A 25,349-nucleotide genomic window follows, 5' to 3' on the forward strand; every position below is an offset into this window, starting at 1 on the left:
CTCTCTCTCTCACTGTCATAACTCGCACGAACCTCCTTGCTCACCAAAGACTACTCTTTTTATTCGTTTCCAACCATCGTCTGCGAAGATGACCCAGATCTGCTGTCGGAGAGGTAAGTCGATCCCCGCACGAAACTCGTTGGGAGGACTCCAATAAATGAAGTCTTAGCCCAACTATTTGGGAGGACTCCAATTCAGCCATGCCCTTTTCTTATCATTCCTAATAAATTATGAAGCTTTTAATATGAAATCAGATAAAAGTGAAGTCACATTGTATTCTACCTAATCCCATACAATGTGCTCAATGAAGTCATTAAGTTGTCATATGTTCCTACCCCATAGCTTTCAAGCACTCCTATTTTTATGCCTACTTCATTGAAAAATGATAAGGTTCTGTCAAGATTCCTAATGGAGGGAAAATTGAGCATAGAAACCAGCACGAAACTTTACCCTTTCTAGCTTTGTAACAGAGAACTTCAGCTTTCCTATGTCTACTTGAAATCCCAATTAGAGGGTTCAGTTTTTGTTGTTCCCAATGGCTGCTTCTGAACTTGCAGTTTCATTAATTATTCTAACACTAGAAATCTATTGTTGGTAACTTGATGATATTCCCTATTCTTTTGAAGGAAGACATCATAGAGGAAAACATGTTACTGTTGGTGATTGTGGTTCTAGATAGGTAGTACTAGAAAAATTAAGCCCCAAAACCATTATGAGAATTCATGTCAGATCTGCATCATCTTTGCCGACGGTGGCTGGAAACGAAGAAGAAGAGCAGTCGTTGGTGAGCAGGGAGCTTCGTGCGAGTTAGGGCAATGAGGGAGAGAGACGTAATAGAGAGAGAGAGAGAGTCGAGAGAGGGAATGAGATAGAAATCTCTCAGGTTTTAATTCAAAATTTGAACCGGTTTGGTTTGAATACCTGGTACTGGTTCGGTTTATGCTGGAGAACCATTGGTTTGGGGTTGTTTAAATGGAGGATTAATCTAAGCCGTTCATTATGCTTTGCCCACGTGTCGACCTTTGCAAGGGGTATTGCTCAGTATTACACGATATGGGTATTGCAGAGGATTTTTATCCCTTAAGAAGAGGAAGAGGTAAGGTCCCTCAAAATGAAGAGCCAAAGACTCAAATCTCTCACAAGAAAATGAAGGGATAAGGTCTCTCAAATTGAAGAGAAAGACTCTCATAAAGCAAAGTAAAAGAGCCCCAAAGATGAAGAGACAAAGTCCTAAAAGTAAAGAAACCATATTAAGTGTCATTTGCAAATACATGAAAGGTCATAGAGGATACATAGAGATAAACATATGAGAGGTCATATAATAAATGAAATGAAAAGACACAAGAAACCAAAAGGTAATTTGAATCTTGTAATAATTTAAATTCCAACAATAAAAAGTAAATACACCAGAAAATTGACATGTGGCCACAACAAACCATGTCTTTCTTTGCCATGTTATTTTTCTCTAAACGATAATATAGAGAAAAGGAAAGACATTGCTGATGTTCGAATGAGCTCATACATCTCTTCCTAATGTTTTTATTTATTCTACCAAAAAAATGTATATTTAACAACATAAATGTTTGGAGATAATTGTTCATTTCTTGAAATATCTATGAGAAAATGGAAAAGTCTTTTTTTGACTGCACAATATACTATAGGATCCATGAATTATAAACTTAGTACAATAAGAGCAATCCAGTGCACGAAGCTTCCGTTACTGGAGGTCTGGGAGGGGCAAGTTGTATACAACCTTACCCCCTGATTCACATAAGAGGTTGTTTCTAGGTTTTGAACCTGTGACCAACATGTTGCAATACCACATAGAAAACTAATGTGAAAATTATAACTATTGGATATCTAGCTAGTGAATGGCACTAAATATCATGTGCCAAATTTTATATTCAAATTCAACCGCATATTCATATGCATTTACGTATATCCTCTTGATAGTACAATGTGGCACTATGCACATTTAGTATTTTGTTTTCTTACATGTTTTATTTGACCATAAGAATTGAATGATCAAAATAAGGTTATTGATAATTTAAGCAATCTTACCCTCACTTTGCAGAGAATGAGATTGATGTAAATGGATAGTTGAAATCCAAATTCGAATTTGCACCCTTATTCATTTAGGGGTATCCGTGTAATGCCCCCAAATCCGGGTGAGATATGGGTGCAGACCCTCGCGGGCCACCGTTAAATAACGGTATAAAAAATACCGATCAACTTTAAAACCTCAAAACATTGGTCAACTAATCATGGGCCCACCTTTACTATTCACGAGATCCATCGCGCTTATGCTGCGCACTCTAATCAATTTCATCAAATATACATAAAATCTATCAAACTCATATACAAATCAAATCATGCACATCATGTACCTTGTGTACCAGATATAATAAAATACGTTTAATCCTCAAAAAATGAATTTCTTCAACTCTCCTCAATTGACCTTTCCTCTGTGTCAAGTCACACATGATATGTGAGACATGGAACTGTAGTGGGGTGTACCAAAAGGAAATTAGCTCAGTATGATAGAACATGACATAATCACGCTTAGTACAAAAATACATATACTTAAAATTTCATTATGTTCTCATGTATGCATAAAAACATCTTTTGTAGCATGTTAAAATCTCTTGTTCATATCACCTCATCGGGTAGTTTATTGATTTGTCCCAACTCCTCTCCCTTGTATTGTTCTAAGGATTTGGGTAGTATCTTGACATGGGGTCTCACCTCCACGTTTCTTGACATATATGAAACTATGCTTTAAAACCTTTTTTATAAACTATGCTTTAAAACTTATTTTTATATATAAAAATATATACATATATACTATAAAGAATCTCATGCATAAGAGAAGAAAAGAAAAGAAAAAAGAATCTAGAAAATAAAAGAGAAGAAAATAGAAGAAATGGTGAGAAAATAAAAAGAGTATGTATGTTTGGTTACCAAAAGAAGAAAAAAAAAAAGAAAAAGAAAAAGAAAATCATTGTGTAATCATTTATTTTTGTCTTATTATATTTTCATATTTTCTTATGTTTTTAGCAAGAAAATTTTTGAGGGAACAAAAAAAAAAGTTCACAATTTCAAGAGGAATTTTCAATTTGGAAAGGAAAATCTTCTCTTAGGTGAAAGACATACCAAATGCAAACAAAAATTCTTAACCCAATAAAAAAATTGTACAAAAAGAGTACTTTTTTTCTTTCCTATTTTTTGAATACCAAGCACACCCAGCCTCTCACGTAAGCCCATAACTACATTAGACGGGGAGTGTAAAAAAAAAAAAAAAAATCCCGCGGACGCTGAAGAAATATTGTCTAGCAAAAAACATAGTATTGCCCATTGGGGATCGGTCGCCCGATTTTGATAAACCCATCCACCAGAGAAGAGAGAGAGAGAGAGAGAGAGAGAGAGAGAGAAGTTCATCGCGGGCCTCTGCGTCGAAGCGGAGAGCGTTGGACGAAGATGAAGACGACGAAAGGAGGGAAAGTCATGAACCCTACGGACGCCTACCGGAAGGAGCTCCGTAAGAAGGAGTTGAAAAGGGTAAAGAACTTGCAAATTCGTCTCTAGGGTTACTAATTATGCTTTCATATTTATATTAATCCTAAGTTATTGCACCCTCAGTATTCTTCAGTGGAATTCTTAGGCGTGTCCTGGAAAACCCTAGCATATGTGTCGAAATCTTATTTTTGTTTTTCAAACGCAGACACGTTGAAACTAATATTCTTTTTCTCACTTGGAGCTTGAGTTTATATATCTTTTTGCCCTCAAACCTCTTTATTCTTTGTTGGTTTCTTAATATCTTGTATGGTTCACTTCATGGCTTGAATCACCGTTATAAACCAAACATTCCTCATTTTATTGTTTCTCTGTCAAACAGAACAAAAAAGAAAGAAAGAAAGTGAGGGAAGTTGGCATTTTGAAGAAGGATCCTGAAACAATCAAGGAACAGATTGATAAGTTGGAAATGATGAGTATGTCATTATTCTTCTTCTGCCATTTCTTGTTTCATTCATTTTCCGAAGGTGCAACTTGACCAACTATAATCGGTTTCAAACTGAAAGTTGTATGAAGCTACTTGGAACATTTTGATGTGTTGGAATTTAATTAGCATTATTAGATAAGTAGAACAACTTTTGTTTCTATTGTAATTCTTGGGCATTATTTAGTCATGAAGAAGTTTGTACTAAATGATTTTGGTGCCAAAATAGGAATTCTATAGAATTAGAAGAAAAACCAGAATATTTCAACTCATGATCCTTCTATGAACACTATTTTTTTTTCCCATGTATCTTTAATTATTTGCTTTGACTTGGAGCTGGAGTGGTTTCATTTACTCAAGTTCATTGTTAGTGTCATACTGTCATGTAGAATGGCTAATGTGGTTCTGGGCCACCTCAGGTAAGGTTTCCAGAAACCAACCGAAACCAGAATCACTGATTAGGGAATTTTTTTCCAGAATTCAAGAGGAAACCATTAGAACAGAATTAGAAACTCATATGTAACTGAAACTCTGGACGAAGGCTTTATTTTAATGACATTCAAATATCAAAAGCGTAGGGGAATAACTTATCAAGCACAACCCAGAAAACACTAAAAAGCTGGTCGAGGGTCTTATCAGCATAGGGGAATGACTCTAGAAAATTTCAGGCCAATTCCGATGGTGTAATTGGAGATTTTGAGGTTTCCTATTGGAATAATGATTCTCAAGTATAATGACAGTCAATGGCCAGGAGTTTCTGATCTTGGAAGGGATAACAAAATATAAAGAATTAAGTGACGCACTGCATCTAATAAACAACTATAGAAGTTAGACACTAGAACTAACCTATTCACGAGGATTCCATAAATATCCCATTCCAAAATAGAAATTTTGAAACAATTGGGACTTTTTTGGAGTTTAACTATCAGACCTCTAATCTGAAGAAGATAGAAGAGGGGAGAAGGGCATTACTATAGGAATCACCACTTATGACTTGGACTGGAATCATCACCAGTCAGTCTATTGAGTCACCACAACAAATGTTTACTCAAGGTACTAAATCTCGGTTTCGAGGCCCGTTTCAACAATTCAACCCTGGCCAAAACTGCTATTTCATATGTTTCGAATGAAATCAGGTCGAAACCTAGAGTTTTTGAGAGCCAAACTTGAAACCTAAGTTTCGAGGCCCAGAAATGGACTTTTGACCTCAATCTTTTTGTGTTACCCATTTTTAAGATTTTACACCTATTCCATTAACTAGTTTCACCAAATAAATAAATAAATAAATAAAATATCCAAATTGGTACTTGTGGTTTGGACCCAAGTTTGCTAGTGTATGCTACATGATGTTATACACTAGCCATATTATAAACACTGAGTGTACATATAATTTAGCTATTGTAAATGTAACATGCAATTAAAAAAATCTGTTAGGTTATGGAAATAGAATAATACAACACTCATCACTCAATTCCATGTGGAGTTTCTTATTCCACATGTTATTGAATAAATCGTATTCACTCCTCGAAATGCAACACATATATCCTATGACATGTTTTGGGCCCAATTGTTCTTAAAGTTCATTATTGCCCACCTATAAGCCCCACCATCAATATATCAGAGGTACCCCAATCTAGGGAATTGCTCATTGAGACTGAAATTGGGTGGAGCTGGCACAAATCGTTAGGCCGGATACAAGAAGATGACTTAGCATCTGGCCTACCCCATGTTTAATGTTGGTGAATGAAGTAGAAGATCCACCATGGCCACCACCATAGCCACCCTTATAACCAAATCCTAAAATGGTGCTCTTGAATAATGGTCCACAAGCATATCCATCATACGGTTCATGCCTAACACCTGATGCTAAACTAATGCTTCTCAAAGCGACTATCACTTTGATGTGCTAGATTGGGGTTCTCTCTAAAGTTTGTGCATGCCAATGCCTAGCTACTCTACTCTCCCCCAAATTCATGGCTTCCATTGTGCCAGACAAGCTCAATAAATCCATGCCCATCCCAGTTGCCTCCTCAGGTCTGATTGCCTATGTGGACCTCGATTAAAGCATCTCCTGATACATGCACCGTGGTCTTGATTGTGTGGCATGATCAAATTGAGTTTCCCTTGTGAATTTGATGGGCTTTGGGTTTGGATCTTGCATCAGCTGGTTGTGCTCCTTGCGTATGGCTGTAAATCTATCATCATCATCATCGCCATCGCCATCGCCATCACCAACACCATATAATAGAGGCTCACTTCAATCCCTCATCCACTCGTAAAGGGGATCTTCCTTATCTTCTTCCAACTGGAAGATTTCACTCAATTCAATTGGAGATGTGTCATTGTCCATGCCTAGGTATATGTGCTCATCTCACAATCTCATATTGTAATGCACGTAGACCAAATCTTCTAGCGGCTTGTCACCCAATTGGTTTTGCCTCTTGGAGTGTATAGGGAGAACGCACTCTAGTTGTGCTCGCATCTAGTGGCGAAACATGTCTGGGAGAGCACTTTAATTCCTATTGGTCAGGTTTGGTGAGTCCCTTCCATATAGTATCCACAATTCAGATGCATAAGAGCATTAAAGAGTATTGTTCAGTGACGGTAAATGATGATACATACTTAAATATGAATGAAAATTGTGGTGATTAGACCTATCAGCAGTAGTGGTATCGGGACCTGAAATTGCCACTGCCCGGTTGGAACTACCTGCGGCATCCCTGAAGGCTTTCATTTGCATCCATTTCAATGTTTGGTACTAGTGTTAGCATCAATACCAAATTTATAATTGCATAAGTTCTTAAGTACCAAACAAAGTACTAGTCCCACCTCTTAATTGACAATGGACTAAGCATTTGAATTTGGCTCAAGCTTCTCCACCAGTACTTGAACTGTATCTACTGGATCCTGTTTCATCCCAAGTTTGTGCTTGTATTGGTACTTGGGATTGAGATACTATGATGAAAACAATGCAAACTATTGAATAAGCAACTAAATGACAATTAAGTTGAATTGAGGTGAATAAAGTAAAAACTCACCAACTTTATGTAGTGGATGCAGGAGCTGCCTCTCCTAGTGATCCTTGATTATGGCAACGAACTTGGAGCTAAGATGAGGGAGATATGACTTGAACACTATCTGTTGTGCAAAATTTCCAGAAATCCTGTTTTGCATATGGCCTAACTTTAAGGGCAGTTCGAGGTTTGGCTAAATGATAGATAGCTCAAAAGATGAAAATTGTAGCATTTTGAGTCTAGTTTCACATGTAAAAAGAATCAGGGTCATCAGAGTTATACAAAGGGAATTATGCTATTTGGACTGAGCAAAGGTTAGTCTACCATACTTGGAACTGGTCTGACCAGCTCCACCCATAAATGTGCTTTTGGGGATTATATCTATGACCTAGGGCTTCAAGAGAGAAAACATGGGAGATATCCTTGAGCTTGGGAGGAGTGATTTATTAGGAAAGGAAGCTCCATTAATGTGTAATCCAAGAATCCCCAAATCTTATATGCTCCATTTGTGATATAAGATTTCAAATGAAGATTTGGTGAAGTGCATTCAAGAACACACTCAAGGGTTTGAAGTAAGCTCAAGATTGAGGAAGATTCTTGAAGAGTAAGAGAAAGCTCCCAAGAGGTTGAACCCTGGTTCTCCAAGCTTCAAGCTCCATTAATGGTTTCAAGCCCTCATGTGAAGCTTTGGTGAAGTTCTTCAAGAAACATCTCAAGGGTTTGTGAAGAGAAAAAAAAGGAGAAGAAGAAGAGGAAGGAAAAGGAAGGAAAAGGAAAAGGAAAAGGAGGTGTGCTCCATTGATTGTAGATGCTCAATCTACGACATTTCCAAAGGTTACCCGGTGACACAGGTAACCAGTATGACAAATCCCATTGATCTGTATATGACTATAGGCTTGGTGTTTTGGAAAATTCCCTAAAGTCAATATTTGTGATATATTTGGGAGGGATTTGTATATTTTTACGAGCTTGTAATTGGGGCAATTTGTATTAGCCCATTGCGATGGTATTCTTAAGTTATCAAGTGGATGCTTGATAGTTGGGGGTTAGATCTCCCATGTAGTAGGTGCTACATAAAGCCAAGGATCGGTGCCCTTGCGTCGTGGGTGCAGCAGAAATTCGTATTGTGCATTATATAGAGGCCAAATTAGGCCATTTGCACCGTGGTTGTAGGCATACTGCTGAACCACATATATCTCCATCTTGCGGTGTGTGCTTGTGGTTTGCATTATTACATTATTTGTTGATAGATGGTTTGTGTACGTGGAGGATGGGATGTAGGCTGGTGATAGCCATATGTGTTTTTTGTAGAGTGGTGTATGTGTGGATGTGGTTATGATGTATGCATGTGGTTGAGTGCCAATGACACCGACGAGTGAGATGAGAAACAAACGAGTTTGGTTCAAAGTTTTTATTCACCATTGATTCAACCCCCTCTCAGTGGCGATTAGTGTTCAACATTTAGTTCTGCTAATGATTATCTCTCTGCTTCACTGGTCAGTTTTCTTTGAAACTTGGTTTGATATTATGAATTTTCTATTCGTGTTCCAGATCTGTTTGCTATTGGTTTCAGTTTTTTCGGCTGCTGTCTCTTAAGTTCTGTTTAATGTTAAACTGTAATACCACCTGACAGGGAGATGGAATTTTCTATTGATTTAGTCCTTGGTATGACGCCGATCTCTAAGGCACCTTATTGGATGGCTCCAACGGAATTGAAAGATCAGCTCCAGGAGCTACTTGAGAAAGGATATATCAGGTATTCAGGCCAAGCGTGTCTCCATGGGGAGCACCAATACTATTTGTGAAAAAGAAAGATGGGACTTTGAGGTTGTGCATTGGGTACAGAGAATTGAACAAGGTCACAATCAAGAACATATATCCTATGGGTGCAAGTTTGGCCCTAACGGCCCGAACCCGCCCTTGGCCCGCCCTTGGCCCGCCCTGATCCCGAACAAGTATCGACCCAAAATTTTTGGCCCTGAAGGCCTGCCCGACCCTGAAATTTCTGACCCTGAGTCAGGGTCAGGGTTGATGTCTTTGGCCCGCCTAGCCCACCCTGAACCTGGTTCTGATTTTTTTACCTTGACTTTTGGTCTTGGTTTTGGCCTGGCCCGGCCCTGATTTTTGCCCTTGATGTTGACCCTGGTTGTGACCTTGATGTTAACCCTGAATTTAACCTAATTTTATATATTATTTGAAATTGAGTCATTGACACCTCAAAACTCCTAATATATTTTCTCACTGATCTCTCGCTTTTTTTACCAAAAAAAAAGATCTCTCTTGCATTTTTTACCAAGAAATTTGTAGCTTTATATTTTTTATCTCCTCTTTATTATGAATATTTTTTATTTTTAAGTTATTTCATATTTTGCAGGGTTAGGGTATCCCTAGCCCTTGATGGCAAACCAAGGTTAGGGTCAATCAGGGTCAGGGTTAGGGTCATCCTGGCTTGACCCTGAAAAATTAGGGCCAATCAGGGTGGGTAAGGGTTGGGTTGAACCCTGAAGGGTAGGGCTAGGGTTGAAGTTTTGCGGCCTTGAGTTAGGGTTAGGGCCAGGGCTGGTTTGGGCCCAGTTAAGGGGACTCAAGGTTGGGCTAGGATTTTAAGAAACCCAGCCCAACCCGGTCCTGTTGCACCCCTATATCCTTTACCCAAGATAGATGACCTATTTGATCAGTTTCAGGGTGCAAGTATTTTCTACAGGAGAGATCTCAGATCTGGTTATCACTAACTAAAGATCAAGGGAGAAGACTTACCTAAAACAACGTTCAGGACCTGATATGGCCTATATGAGTTTATTGTCATGCCGTTTGGGTTAACTTATGCACCAGCTGCATTCATGGATCTAATGAATAGAGTGTGTTCCATGATTTTCTGGACAAGTTCTTTATAGGTTTTATTAATGACATTTTGATTTACTCCAAGGGCAAGAAGGATCATGCAGAGCATCTGAGAATTGTATTGCAGAGACTTGAGGGAGAAACAACCATATGCCAAATGGGATTGCCCAAATGTGAAGCCTGTGAAACAGAAGCTAAGGCGAATGAGACCCGAGTGGATATTAAAAATCAAGGAGGAAGTCACTAAACAGCTTAATGCAAGCTTTCTAGAAGTCATTGAGTATTTGGAGTGGTTGGCAATACATTGTTCCCATTCCAAATAAACAGAAAAGTTGGAATGTGTGTGGACTTTAGGGACTTAAACAAGGCAGGCCCAAAAGACGATTTCCTGCTACCCCACATAGACATTCTGGTAGACAACACCGCGGGACATATAATTTTATTAGTTGAGGTAGGAATACTGTTTTGGGTAGTTTTGTAAACCCAAACCTAATTTGTGTATTTTTGTTAACCAAAACAATAAGTGGGTAATTTGGTAAACCCAAACCCAATAGTGTGTAATCTTGTAGTTTTCCCTAGTTTTTTTTATGGGTCTCCGTTTCTCTGCACTTGCTTTGGAACAGAATCTGCCTTAACCGTGGGCATAGTAATTCCGGAGATGCTGCTGAAAGAGTGTTGTTTCTGGATTTTCTTGAAAGCATGGTGCGACAATTGTGCAGGTTTTCAGGCAAACATTGTTTGGAAATGTGGTGCAAAAATCTGAATGTTTAGTTTGCATTTAAGTAGAATTTTGTAGAGATTGCAATGAAAGATTGACTCGAATCTTCTTGGCTGTATTTTATGCTATCTGAACTGATGATTTAGTATGATCAATCTATGGTCAAAGCACTGACATTAGATGTATACTGATTCAATTTAGAATATTGGGAGTTTAGTGTTGGAAGTTCTCAGCAAGTTACAATGTGCAAAGTTTATAATCAGAGGATATATGGTCGAGGTTTTGTAGGGTCGGCAAGCTACAAAGAAGTTAATCTACCTAAATCCGAAGTCTCAGAGTTGCAGAGTAGACATGAGTTGGATCTATCTTAAAAAGGAGCCAGGTTAACAATGACACTGACATGGGTGTTGGTTTTTGACATGGTAACTGCTGTGAAGATTGTACATGCTTGGATCTGCTTTTCACAGGGTACTGGTTGCAATAAATTTCTGAAGGTATATGTAGTGTTTGACTAAAGGCTGAAGCTACAAAGTAATACCTTGCAAATTGATGTGAACTATCACCTGAGACACAGATTTAGCCTGAAAGACGTGTAAAATCGTTAATATTTTTGCAGAAGTAGTCAGAAATGAAGGGATTGATTCAAGATTTAAAAACTAAAGCATCGTATATATAGACTCTGGAAAATTCAAATATTGTTGGGGTTTTTAATACGACAACCTGCAGCTAAATTTAATTGAGCACTGAATGATTGTTCTGTTTGATTTCTGTGATTTTGAGACACCTCGATAATGTATTTGGTGTTTAGTTCAATCTTAAATCACTTTATTGCATCTCATATATATCTCAACCCCAAAGATGGTCACACGAATAAAATTTTCATGAGGTTAATATTAGGACTACCACATGGAAATACTTCTGCATTTTTTTAATGTTCTGTGTGCATGTATTGTAATCACACATTTCTGGAGTTATAACAGAAACATGAAATATGCAGTGGTATATGTTGTGCCCTTCAATTGTTTTCTGGTAGATTCTAATATTTCATTGTCATGCTGTTCACTTGATATATGTCTAGTATATATATATATATATATACAGTTATGTTTTACTGTATGATTCAGTTTGATAGTCTTGCTGGGAAACTCTTTATTCCCAATGCGTCTGATTCATATTGTCAATTGGTGCAGAAGCAGATGGTGCTCTGGACAAGGCAAGGAAGCACAAGAAAAGACAACTTGAGGACACTCTGAACCTTGTTTTGAAGAAGAGGAAGGTATATGAAACTTTGTACATGGGTAGGCATTTTCATTTGGTATGAGAGGGGACTTTTAGGGGGGGCATTGTTTATAGCAATGGTAAAAGGTCAGAGCCGCCAGGGCATTTGCCTGGGTTCGAGTCTTAAGGGCCGCCACTTTGCGCAAAAATGCAAAGGTTTGTACTGATTCCAAATTCGCCCCACCTAGGACCCTGCTGCATAGGCGGGATCAGCACTGGGTAATTGCCCCCCCTCCTTTTACGGCAGGGAACTTTTGCATTACTCCATTAATTTATGCTTTTCAGTTTTTATGTTACAAGCGCTGTAAATTTCCTTGCCAGAAGCAGTTGCCAAGGTTAGTATCCAAGGGTTGGATCATAGACCATTAATATATATTTGACTTTACAAACTGAACTAAGATACCTGCCACTTTTTCTGAGATGTGAATGTCTCCATGTGCCCTCAAGAGTCAAGACTAGACAAGATCCATTTAATACCCAAAGCCGCATTTCCCTCAAGGATCAGATCAGACCATCCATGAGATGAATAGATATTCTGAAATTCAATAATTTGCCTTTCAATCCAGTGGTGATCAACTCACCGATACCTATATCCACCTACAGAAAACCTGAACTATATTTCTTTCATGGTCCATAAAATCCCTTCTGATCCCCCAGTTTACCCAAGGCACCACCATCAAAACAGAGCTTGAGGCTGTTGAATGGGGCAAATAGCTTCAAATTTTCATACTGGTGTGATTGAATGGTCAACAGGTTGCTTGAAAAGAAATCGAGAAGTTCTGGAGAAAAGAAAATATAAGAGATCCAATGGTTAGCTTACTCCAACACATTGATTTTTCGCATTAGTAATCTCTCGGGATCTTGCAGGTGTATGACGAGTCCTAATCCTCAGGAGACTCGTGTTACTTATTGATATTTGGTATTGTCCTATAAGCTGGTCTTATGGATGGGTGTAGCTCTGTTAAGTACATCAGATAGGCCTGCAGCAAGTACCATCTGCTTGTAAGACCTGTCACCAGTATTAAATGTGAGGTCTCTTTTTTTCGCAGATTCAGAACCCCCAACTAGATGGTTACCATATTGCTTATACCAACAGAGCATGTTCGGATGATCTTGACTTTCATTGGTGAGGGATTAGGTTGGCTTGAAAAGTGAAGAAAGCACAAAAGTCTCTTAGAAAAAAGTTGGAGATCAAATGCCGAAATATCAAGTTAATATTTTAATTTGATGGGGGTTGGCCTTATGACCTGGTCCTCCAATCAGGCTTGGCTACTTGGAGAGAAAAGAAATAAAACAAAAGATGAAAGTAAAGATGACTGGCCGTTTGTCACACTCTTCTTTCCTGCCCGTGTTTTATCTCCTATTTTTTTCTCCGCATATTGAAACTTGTGGCCAATTTTGGTGAGAGATAAAGAGTGCATCTCCCCTCCCTTTTTCCACCTCACCTGATGGCAAACCTTTTGATCAGTATTGCTGAATGAGAGTCTACATTTGTATTGCCTTATTATACAATATTGTGGTGGTCACTGTGATCTTTTCACTTGACAGGAATATGAAGAGAAATTGCGGGAGAAGGGTGAGACTCCAGTAATGTTCAGGTGAAGAAGCTTTCCCATGGTTTCTGGTATATTTCTATTCTACAGATGCTGATTTAACTATTTATTGATGTGTTATTTTTTTTTTAACTTTTCCAGACTGTTTCTGTGGCTTTATTTTTTCTTGCAGCCACTTGGGTCCTCCTCGCAGACGAACAACTGCAGAGGAAGAGGAGAGAGCAAAACATCCACAACCAGAAGTATCTTTCGATACCTGATTCAAGTAGATAATTATATCCAATCTTTTTCATACTGCTGCTCATATTTACCTGCTCCTGGCTGCAGGACTCCGTTTATTATCATCCCACGTTAAATCCTACTGGGGCACCACCACCTGGAAAGGCTCCCATGTACAAGTCATCAATAGGTCAGTTAACCTTGTACATTGTCATGTCTTGATGTTACTTTCTCTCTGTTCTTATTATTTACAAGTTTCTATGTTGGTTTTTGAACTTCAGGACCTAGAATTCCTTTGTCAGCAGCTTCATCAAGTGGCGCAGCATCATCATCAAAGTCAGAGTTGGAGGATGTGGAATTACCTGTACCTCTTCCTCCGCCTCCACCACCTCCTCCATTACCAGATGCCAGTGAATTGGTTCTTGGAGAGGGTGCAGTACCTTCATCTCTGCCTGTACCACCTCCACCTCCCAAGCCTCCAAAGCCTGCTTCTGACCTTGGTGCAAAATTGCCGCCACCTCCATTGCCTTCACCTTCAGGACCTCTTTCCAAGGAACAAATTTCCAGTAACACTACACTTCCCCCACCACCTCAACGACCCACTCAGCCTCCTCCTCCAGGCACGGGTGCAAGTGACAGGGAAAAAGGTCAAACTGCAGCATCACATGATACAGAGACTAAGGAGTCTAATCGGGTGAGCTTATCTTATGTTAGGTCAATGCACATTTTATACTTGGAAAATCATAACAAGGTCTGTGTCTCTTACAGATGCCAGCAATGCCGCCCCCACCTCCACCGCCTCCTGGATTGCCTCAGAAGCTTGTTAGCCATCAACCTGAAGGTGGCCACTCCGAGTCTGATACTGGCAACTTTACAGGGAGTAAGGATGCCTCGAAGTTGAATCTCCCACCGCCACCTCCTCCTAGGCTGCAAACTGGTATGCCTAGGCCTGCATTAATCCCTACATTACAGCCTGATGTATTACCTCCGGGTATTTCACGCTTCCCACCACCCCCGCCTCCACCAGATATGCGGCCACCACTATCTGGCTCTGCAGTTCCTAACCGAGCTGTTCCTCCTGGAATGGTTGTTCCACCAATTCCAAGGCCACCTTTTGGTCCACCACCTGGACCACCCCCAATGATGAGACCATCAGTTCCACCCAGCCCTGTTCCTACTTTTCAGGAAGATGATCATACTACAGTTAGACCTGTACAACCAAAGCCATCATATGTCAAGTCAGCAGCATCAACTGTAGTGAAGAAACCGCTGGCTCAGCACACCCCTGAACTTACAGCTATGGTACGTTTAATATCCCTCATTTAGTCGTGCATTACACTTTTTCTACTGATGGCATGTGACTGTCACTGATATTTTAGTTTTAGCCCCAACAGTAGAATTTTTATTGGTTTAATAAATAATACATGATATTGGTCTGAATTCAGGTTCCAGCATCTGTACGAGTAAGGAGAGAGACTGCTGTCCCTAAAGCGAAACCAAAGCCACCTTCATCAACAGGGGCAACCGCGCCCCGGACAGCAGCTCCTGTGGTTCCTGGGAAGTCAGAATTTGTGAGTACTTCAGCAGCACCAAAGACAAAGAGCGTTGATGACTCATACACGGCCTTTTTGGAGGACATGAAGGCCCTTGGTGCTCTTGATGGTTGAGCTTATTAGAGCTGGTGCAGTGAATTTTAGCTGTCATCACGTTGTAAGAGATAAGACCATGGCTCTTGTAACAGTTTTGGGGTTCGTGGCAAAGAATGAGTTATTGCTCTAAATATTGATGATTTCCTTGGAATATTCCTGCTCTGGAATCTCGAATTATAAGTTGTTCTCACACCATTGTTCTGACTGCCAACGATCTTCCCATGCGCTTAGTGTAGGTTATTTATCTGGTCCTCTATTGATGGGTTGGTTTTTTTCTTGCTCCACTTAGAAACTGAATCATACAATGAAGAGTAGGCATTTACTTGGGCACTTGCGTGAGGATGTCAAGGCAACTGCTGTACCAATTGAGGCATCTTGGTCATTCTGTTCATGAATGAATTGCAATAAACTGATCCAAACGATCATATTAACTGATAAATACTAGCTGTGGAATGGTTTCAATTCTGATTTTGCTATGTTTGAACAAGTGGTCAACTTTTAGTGATAGAGATTTTCTCCCGAGGAATTGTGATCTTGCAGGGTATTGATGATTTTAGGGACATTCTGCATGAGGTTCCTTTGTCTATGTTAATGAAGTATGAAATTTTATTGAAAATCCTGGGGGAAATCCCCGAGGGTGAAATATTTACATAGCTGGATTGTAGGGTGGGATGTGGGTTTAGCCACCAAACCTGATTAAGATTATCTTCCAAAACCTCGAGACCCTCCCAATTGCAACTGTTGCTGGTTTGAATCATAGCAAAAATGGAACTGCAAAAAAAAAAAAAAAAAAAAGAAATGGATGATATGGGTTTTAAACAGTAAAAATTTTCAAACGATGAGGTCAAATAAACGGTTAAGAAAATAGAGAACCGTAAAAAATAAAAAACGGACAGTACATGTTTTAAACGTGTAGATTTTAAACAAATGGGACAAAAAAAATGGTAGTATACTCATATAAATTAAGGAATTATTACATGAATTCTTGCATCTAATGTTCAAAACAACTACAATATCCAACATTAATACATATATATATATATCTCATGTCTCATTATAAGTTTTATGACAAATAATTGAATATCATCTAATACCAATTCTAAATTCATACACCACACATGTCCAAGTTTTATTGAACAATGTGGCATGACTATGATGTTGTTCATTGTTGTCAACATAGTCAACACACTCTTGGAGTAATGTATATTTAGTTTGAATTAGGAGTCATCACTTTAGAAACATTTTTCAGTAAATGCATCAGTTTATATCTCGATTTTGGGGTTCATACATTGATATTGAGTTGAAGGTGATATCATGAGAAATATTGGCAATTGAGTTAGCTTCAAGTTAGTGAAAGAATCAGGTGGATCAGAGTTTGGGAGAGAGAGATATGATCAATTAAGTAGACATTATGTTCAATAAGTTAAGTTTTAAAAAATGCCAAAAAAAGAGAACGTGTTTAAACACGTTTTAAATGTGTTTAGAATGAAAATGCTTACCGTTTATATTTTTTTTTGGAGTATCTTTGAGAAGCATACGGAAAAATGTATTTTAAACTGTAAAAAACGAAAACGTGTTGAAAACAGAGTTTTAAACGTGTTTTTGCTTTATTTTAAACACGTTTTTGCTAATAGTGGTTTGAATTAGTGGGAAGCAATCTGAGAAGACCAAATTTTGTAGAAGATAGAGGCTTTTAAACATTAGAACTCTCTCTCTCTCTCTCTAAGTGCCCTTCCTTCAGACTTGGACAGTCACAACCTTCTATTGCTTGTGCCGACAGGGTTGCTAGCTTGGTGGAAGAAAATCTTTGCCCCACCAGAGTTCGAGTGGCCGAGGCTATAATCACTACGGAGAAGCACCCTTTTTTTATTTTTACCAAAAAAAAGAAAAAAGAAAGAAAAAACAGAACCGTTCTATTGCTTGTCTTAAACCGCTAACTTTATGGAGCCCTAATATGCCGGATACCTGAAATCCGAAATTTTTTACTCTTCCCGGGAATGCCGTGGTTTAAATCGAATGAAAAGTAAGTGAGAAGTTCCACATCTCAACAGTTTTAATAGATGTGAGTCGTAACCAGTAGCTCAACCGCTCCTGTGGCTCACATCTACTGATCCAATGACCCAAGGCGCCAAACTGCCAAAGATTTGGAAGATATTTTCTGCCGTTTGCATTCGAGTTTCAAAACGCAGTGTAAAACTGCCGGAGTTGAGCTCAAAAGGCGAAGAGCGACTTCTCAGCCTCTTCCCGATTTCTCTAGTTTTGGAACCCTAGCCCCCTGCCCCCTCTTGTTCTTGTTCTTCTTCTTCTAGTCTTCGATGATCCGGTGAAATGATGGATAGGTTCTCTCTCTCGACCACAACAGTTCGTTTAGATTCCCTCTCCTTATCGTTCTCTGCCACTTGCTATTCGTCTTCAGCTCCAAAGGCGCTATTATTCATCAGAAGCGCCAATAGTTCCTTCTTTGGCAGTAACCTTCTAGCATCTCCCTCCAAGAAACGAAAGAGTTGCTACAGATCTCGCCTTGTTTTACCTGTGACAGCTTCTTCTTCCCCCTCCTCTTCAGTTAAAGATGATTGGAGAAGATCAAATGACAACCCTCCTCCTCCGTCATCTTCGTCGTCGTCGTCGTCGTCGTCGTCGTCGTCGTCGTCATCTTTCCGTCAAAGGCATTATAGTTATAATCGTCAAAAACACCACCCGCAACAACGGCAACCTGTATATTGGGATCACAGCGTCGACATGGATGAGCTCCTCTCATCTATTAGGCAGACATCTAACGAGCACGAACTTTACGCACTGATGTCTCCATACAAAGGAAGACAGCTCTCCCTCCGCTTCATGGTCTCTCTTCTCTCCCGCGAATCTGATTGGCAGCGTTCCCTTGCTCTTTTCGATTGGATGATGGAAGTGGCCTCCTATGCTCCCTCCGTCTTTGCCTACAACGTCGTCATTCGTAATGTTCTTCGCGCAAAGCAATGGCAACTTGCCCCGGGCCTGGTCGATGAAATGCGTCAGAGGTCCCTCTCGCCCGATCGTTTCACCTACTCTACCCTCATCACCCATTTCGGCAAGGAGGGCCTATTCGACTCTGCCCTCTCCTGGCTCCAGCAGATGGAGCAAGACCGTGTCTCTGGTGACCTTGTTTTATACAGTAACCTCATCGAGCTTTCACGCAGGCTCCACGACTACTCCAAGGCCATCTCTCTCTTCTCCAGGTTGAAGCGCTCTGGCTTCTCCCCAGACCTTGTAGTATACAATTCCATGATCAATGTCTTCGGCAAGGCTAAGCTCTTCCGTGAAGCACGTCTCCTCCTTCAAGAGATGAGATCAGCTGGTGTTCCCCCCGATACAGTTAGCTATTCCACCCTTCTCACTACGTTCGTCGAGCACCAAAGATTCATTGAGGCTTTGACCATATTCTCTGAGATGAAAGATGCCAAGTGCCCTCTAGATCTTACCACTTGCAACATCATGATTGATGTTTATGGTCATCTTTGCATGGCTAAGGAAGCAGACCGCCTCTTCTGGAGCATGAGAAAAATGGAAATTGAGCCCAATGTGGTCAGTTACAATACCATCTTGAGTGTCTATGGAGAGGCTGAGCTCTTTGGAGAAGCCATCCACCTTTTCCGGTTGATGCAGAGGAAGAGTATTGAACAGAATGTGGTCACTTACAACACCATGATTAAGATCTATGGCAAGTCTCTGGAGCATGAGAAAGCCAACAATCTTGTCCAAGAGATGCAAAGTAGAGGGATTGAACCAAATGCTGTTACTTATTCCACAATAATCTCTATATGGGGAAAAGGTGGGAAATTGGATCGGGCAGCAGTGTTGTTCCAAAAGTTGAGGATTTCTGGAGTGGAGATTGATCAGGTCCTTTACCAGACGATGATTGTGGCTTATGAGAGGGCCGGTCTGGTTGGACATGCCAAGCGTCTGCTTCACGAGCTCAAGCATCCGGACAACATGCCCAGAGAGACGGCAATCTCAATACTCGCAGGAGCTGGTCGTGTTGAAGAGGCTACATGGGTCTTCCGTCAAGCTTCTGATGCCGGGGAGCTGAAGGATATATCTGTCTTTGGGTGCATGATTGATCTGCTTTCAAGGAATAGGAAGTATGCAAATGTGATTGAGGTCTTTGAGAAGATGAGAGGGGCAGGATTTTTTCCTGATTCAAATGTTATTGCTATTGTGCTGAATGCTTATGGGAAGCTGAGGGAATTTGAGAAAGCGGGTGCTGTTTATAGGGAAATGCAGGAAGAGGGTTGTGTTTACTCTGACGAAGTACACTTTCAAATGTTAAGTCTCTATGGTGCTCAAAGGGATTTTAAGGCTGTGAAGACACTGTTTGAGAAGCTTGACTCTGATCCCAACATTCACAAGAAAGAATTACATCTCGTCACTGCCAACATTTATGAGAGAGCAAATAAGCTGGATGATGCATCTCAAATTATTAACCGGATAAGCATAGATGGAAATTGAGTGTCTTTGTACTCATCACCATAGAGGCAAAGTATCTTGTCCTTGAATGGGCTATACTACAGCAACTTCTTGTAAATTGCATAGTTTTATGTTGGTTCTTTGGTATATGTTAGTGTTTCTCAAGTTTAAGTTGAGGTGGCTGATTGATGCTCCCGATTCCTATGTTGGTTCGATTGCTGCAATGGTCAAAATGGTGGCATAGACCTTTTTTCCAATTTATTGGTAACTGTTGGATCAACCTATGCACAGCAACCCTACAAGATGGACACATGAATATTCAACATCGAAACCCAGATGATTGGTGATTTTTTTTTTCATATGAGGTGGCCATCTCTAGGAGGTCACTGGCTACCGGCTACAGGACTTGGTTCTGTTCATTGTGATCCTTTGCAAGGGAAAACTTTGGCAAATCACCTAGAAATCCAGGTAGCTAAGGGTATGAGCCTGTGAGGCTTCTCAATTTATCTGTTTCTTAGATGGTCAACAGCTGATCTATGCCTTGCAAGGTGAGGAGTTAGGAACAGTGGCAGCCTGAACCACTTACAGATATTAAGCCTTTGACCGAGTTTCTCTTCACGGGAATCTGTACAGTCAATGGCCATCATTGTGTTTGGATGGGACTCTAGAAATAGTGAAAGAGCATTTCGGACCTTCAACATAAAAAGGGCAGGAAATTATGATGGTAGATTCGCAGGTGAATTTTCTCCTTGAGGCTTTGTTTGTGTAGCTTTGACTTCTGTATTTAAGATACACTCCTGTGGACACTCATAGAGCTGCTCGGGATATTGCTAAATGGGCAATTTCCTCTACAAATATCCACAATTTTAATGTATATATCAGAATGCACAATCCCTTCGCTTTCATCTTATAACTTATTGAATTGAAGAGTTTTGCTTTTCTCCTGCTTATTTATTTGATATGATATAAGGTTCTTATTTTAGATGTGGAATGATCTATGGACTCAATTTGTGGTAGGTGATGTAGAAAAAACATTAATATAGCTCTCATTGAGATCTTGAAAAGAATCAAAGGATACTTGTGTTAAATTCTTTTTTAGCCACGAATTTGATATTTATATTGCATAAAAAAATAAAGAATATCTTAAGCTACTAAAACTTCATTTTTAATTAGGTTTCTTTCTAATACTTATTATGTCCCATATTATGAACTTTTTTATTTGGTGATGGATTCTAACTCAAAAATAAATAAATATAAGACGATAGAGCAAGTAACCAATGACTCTTTTAACAGTGTCTTGACGAACTAGAAACCTAAAATATCAAGATATAAAAGGATGCTCGTTAATTTGGTGGGTTTCTCTATGAGGAATTAAATGTAATTAATTAGTTGGTCCTTTTGTCTGTAACATGGTAATGGATGGAAAAATGTGGAGGTTTGGACAGATTAACAGAATGCGGTTGGATGTTTGACTCAAGATTCTTGAGTTGGTTGGCCTTGGGAGCTTTTCAATTATTTGCGTGGCATTTGACATTTTATCTCAAATATTTAGATCTGTAATATTTAGGAAGGTGTACAGATTATTGGTTTCAGTTGAGCCCATAGATTGGCTAGAACTGCAAGCTAGAGCTTCAAGAGCTAGGAACAATATGACTACAGGTCTGCATGATGTGTTATGCCCTTACTTTTATTGAAGTATTACTTTCCTTTTAATAAAAAAAAACATGATTAAAAATATTTTTTAAATTATTTTGAAAATCTTCCTCATTGGGTTGGGGTGCCTTTACCGAGTTGGGTCCATTCTTTCCTAGAGGTGATGGTTGGGGCCTTGTGATAGATTCAAAATCATGGAACAAAGGTTTCATTATATTGACAATATTATTTCAGTTAAAAATATTCCTAATCTCACAATTTCAGCTTCTATTTTTGGTGGCCGTTTTCTTTATTCTTGCTTTTCTATCTCTTTGTAGCATCAAATCTCCTATTTATTGAATCTCCTGCTGGGGTGGGATGGTCTTACTCAAACACATTATCAGATTATATTACTGGGGATGAAACTACCGGTAAGAAATACAGCTTTAAACCTTGTAATTTTGGTTTCTTCTGGTCAATTTATGGTATATTCTGGGTAATAGATTTTGAGAATGAAGAACATCAATAATTTATTTGTAACTGATTTGTGCCAGGTTTGATGCAATTCCAAAATTTTTATTTTGGCAACGAGGGACATGCGCATGTTCCTGATAAAATGATTTGATAAATATCCAGGGTACAAGTCAAGCGATTTTTTTCTTACTGAAGAAAGCTATCCAGGTCTGAAAAATCATAACCAATCTTCTTTGTATCACTGATGGGCTCAAGGACACTCGTGGAAGAACTCACTCATGATCAGAATTTTAAGGTCAGAGTTCCATATGGAGCTTGGTTTCACAAAAGACAGATTGGAGGTTGGGCTACCGAGTCTGGAAAGTTAGACTTTTGCCACAGTTGAGTAGCTGCTCATATGGTCCCCTATGAACAACCTGGAAGAGCTTTGCATTTGTTTGATTCATTTGTGCATGGAAGGAGATTACCAAATACAACTAAACTTCCCATTAGCTGATTTAAAAGCTTGGACCAATAAAAAATGAATAATGTGGTCAAGTTAAATTGTATAAAAATGCAACCCTAAAACAATGCAAAAGGTAATGAAAAACTAAGAACAAACAATGCATACAGGTTTACAAGGTTCAGTAAGATTGCCTACATCTTCGGTGAGATGAGATCTGCTTCACTATCAATGGAGAATAGGGTTACAATGTTCGTCCTAATTATATTGTGAAAAAACCCTAATCTGAAAAATACAAAATTACCCTCAAACAAAAAATTTGAGCAGGGGCTGAACCCCCTTACACCTCCGCTATGCAGGGCCACCGTACTGCCTGTCGAGGCACCTGTACTAGTACTCTTTGGATTAAACTATGATGGAATACAAGACATCGTACACCAATAAAATTGTTTGTCCGTTCTTTCTCTATTGAAGAAAGGAGTGGCGAGGGAAGGGATGAAGTATGGTTGAGTACGTAGTTTAGATAGAACCTTAGGATGGATTCAGGGCAGGAACTTAAATTTTATAAAGTTGTCATTGATAAATTCATGATGTTTTATGTGTGAAAAAAAAAAAAAAAAAAAAACTACTTTATGCAAAGCAGGGATGATAACGAAAAATTGGATAATTAATATTCAGATATTCGGTATCCGTTTGTGAATCAAATTGGATAATATCAGTCATTGTTTAGAAATATGGATTCAAATGTAATATCATTTTATGTATCTGACCGAATAAATCGATCAAATTCAAATAATGGATTAATAAACGGATTTGAATTCGGAATTCGATCCTTTTATAAATGCGACAACAACATGCGCTGGAATAGAATAAAAATAAGGAAAGCGTTTTATTTATTTATTTTTAAGGAGAGTGACAGAAGGTCCGCTGCTAGTGTATAATGTGTTAAATAAATGACACACAATAATACGGCATATGTATGAATGATAGAATACGGCATTTTAATCCTTATCTTTTGACATTTATAGTAGAAATAATAAAAATATTAGCAGCGTTTCTCTGATGGTACGTCATTGATGAACTCATTGGTTATGGTGGGACAAAAATGTTATCATGGCTCAATAAGAATGATGAGACCAAATATGTTTTTTTTTTTTTTGTTAACGAAGGTATTCGGACCAACTTACACTATCTTGATTAATTGTTGGATAGAAATCGAACTTGAGATTGTGCATTTATTCACACAATCCTTAATTCGCTCTAACTATCTGGGCAACCCATAAATGAGTGTTAGTCATATGATGCACAATTTTCTTTTGAATGACACGAGGGGCTCAAGACATCCTGATTACAAAGGTCAAGGAACCAAGATGTAGATAATGGTAAAACTGTCTCACATGTTAGAGACAATTTCTTTCAAGCTAGAGAATGTGTAATTACGTTTGCAACTCTAGAAGAAACAAAGAAATATACATGACCTGAAATTTTCCAATAACAAGTGGATATCCTAGATAATAGCCATGATCGAAATTGGTGGGTGAGAGTTTCGGTAATTGAGAAAATTTATAAGGGCCAAGTTATTCGATTCCACCCCGATGCATGAAACACCTTTTGTGAAGCCACGGAAAGACCGCAGTGGACCGTCAATGCTTCTCCCATAAGAATGTTTGGAAAGAGGCAAGATTTAGAGGAAGCGAAAATGGGACATCCAATTGAGATTCTCAATACCACACCCAATCCTCCTTCAAACATGTTTGTTATTTTGTGAACCAATAAAACAGAAAAGGAAGAAGAGAAAAGAGATTTTTATTTCTTTTTTTTCTTTTATCACTCCAAAAGACATATAACATATTCATCTTTAGAGTTGGTGATCATTACTTAGTCGCATGACAACCGCGTCAATTGCGGTAGGTAATGGGATGATCAATCAAGAAAAGTGTATAAACATCCAACTAAGAGATAAGGTGATCTTTTAGCCACCACTTATGTATGGACAACTGATCAGATAGGAATCTTTTTTTCTCAGTCTACAAAACTTTGTTATTGCATTCAACTTTGTAGAAGCTTGGGAGCACTAATTTGATTGTTGAATAATTGTGGAATGTGCAAAACGAAGTTGACTCAAAAAATATAAAAAATAAAAGATTTGACCATATGATGTTACCCATAAATTCAAAAGAAAAAATAGAAACCTATAAATTCAAAAGAAAACGGAAGGCTCATCCTTCCAGTTTCTAGAACACCATCGTGATGACTTTTTGTCTTCAGTAAAGTTTGAGGTATCAATATCAGTGCCCATATTAATCAATCAACGTTGATACGGTTATGCCGATATGGATTGATTAATATCAACTCATATCACACATAAATTCAGAAGTAAACCACTTTTTCTTTGATTCTCTCGATCCATATATCGACATTAGGTACCGACGATATCAAAATGTATCGATTAAAATGATCAATTCTCCAGTCTCCATCCAAGGAGGATTGTTTTTTTGGGTTTGTCTAAATTTTATTGTGGTCCTCCCGTGTATTCTAATTTCTAAGTCATTAAGGGCACCAAAACTGACTCCCCTTCTTGGGTTTAGAATGAATCACAAGTCTCCAATGAATAAAAATTCTCTCAAATAAGCACAATAGAAAAAAATAGATGCACAAATACAGCTTTGTGGCCCAATATGTCATAAATTCATAAGATTCCTTGTTCAAATGTCAGTTTTAATCCAAAAGTAGTTAGCAAAAGGCATAGTAATTAACAAATTAACTAATGATATTAATGACAAAAATTGCTAACCTACACGAGAAGATAAAATTGATTGATTTTGAGGTCTATTATTTTGCATGTAAACAAATTTTTTTTTAATAATAAATATATGTGACTAATCTAAACCATGCTCCACATATCTAAAGGTAAGAATGGTTGAATCACCTTTCCACAAATATAAAAAATAGATACAAGGGGATATCTCATCTCTAACCAAGATATTTAATTCCACCACACGAAAAGATCAAATAGTGATCATAACTCTAAATTGGAATAAGTGGTTTATATTGAACTCCAGACTAGTTTTGTGATTCTCCAAAACACT

General features: G+C 38.7%; 2 protein-coding genes across 2 annotated transcripts; both read left to right on the forward strand.

Annotated features, from left to right (window-relative positions):
• The first annotated feature begins 3,302 nt into the window (after positions 1-3,302).
• LOC122076953 (protein EARLY FLOWERING 5-like) lies at positions 3,303-15,459 on the forward strand. Its single transcript, XM_042642627.1, has 9 exons — positions 3,303-3,558; positions 3,896-3,989; positions 11,761-11,846; positions 13,397-13,446; positions 13,574-13,643; positions 13,729-13,810; positions 13,902-14,314; positions 14,389-14,922; positions 15,066-15,459. Exons 1-9 carry the CDS (start codon positions 3,478-3,480, stop codon positions 15,285-15,287), a joined length of 1,632 nt encoding a protein of 543 aa, XP_042498561.1. The 5' UTR covers positions 3,303-3,477; the 3' UTR covers positions 15,288-15,459.
• Positions 15,460-17,197: 1,738 nt separating this feature from the next.
• LOC122075571 (pentatricopeptide repeat-containing protein At5g39980, chloroplastic) lies at positions 17,198-20,666 on the forward strand. Its single transcript, XM_042640644.1, has one exon. The coding sequence runs from the start codon at positions 17,598-17,600 to the stop codon at positions 19,752-19,754; it is 2,157 nt and encodes a 718-aa protein (XP_042496578.1). The 5' UTR covers positions 17,198-17,597; the 3' UTR covers positions 19,755-20,666.
• Positions 20,667-25,349: the final 4,683 nt, after the last annotated feature.

This window comes from Macadamia integrifolia, chromosome 4, assembly GCF_013358625.1.
Source record: "Macadamia integrifolia cultivar HAES 741 chromosome 4, SCU_Mint_v3, whole genome shotgun sequence".
NCBI classification, from domain to species: domain Eukaryota; kingdom Viridiplantae; phylum Streptophyta; class Magnoliopsida; order Proteales; family Proteaceae; genus Macadamia; species Macadamia integrifolia.

Bases quoted from the DNA above. Each gene is read 5' to 3' on its own strand.
- LOC122076953 (XM_042642627.1), top strand. From the start codon at position 3,478: ATGAAGACGACGAAAGGAGGGAAAGTCATGAACCCTACGGACGCCTAC. The intron at 14,315-14,388 runs GTGAGCTTATCT...TGTCTCTTACAG, and splicing joins AGACTAAGGAGTCTAATCGG to ATGCCAGCAATGCCGCCCCC. The intron at 14,923-15,065 runs GTACGTTTAATA...GTCTGAATTCAG, and splicing joins CCCCTGAACTTACAGCTATG to GTTCCAGCATCTGTACGAGT.
- LOC122075571 (XM_042640644.1), top strand. From the start codon at position 17,598: ATGATGGATAGGTTCTCTCTCTCGACCACAACAGTTCGTTTAGATTCC.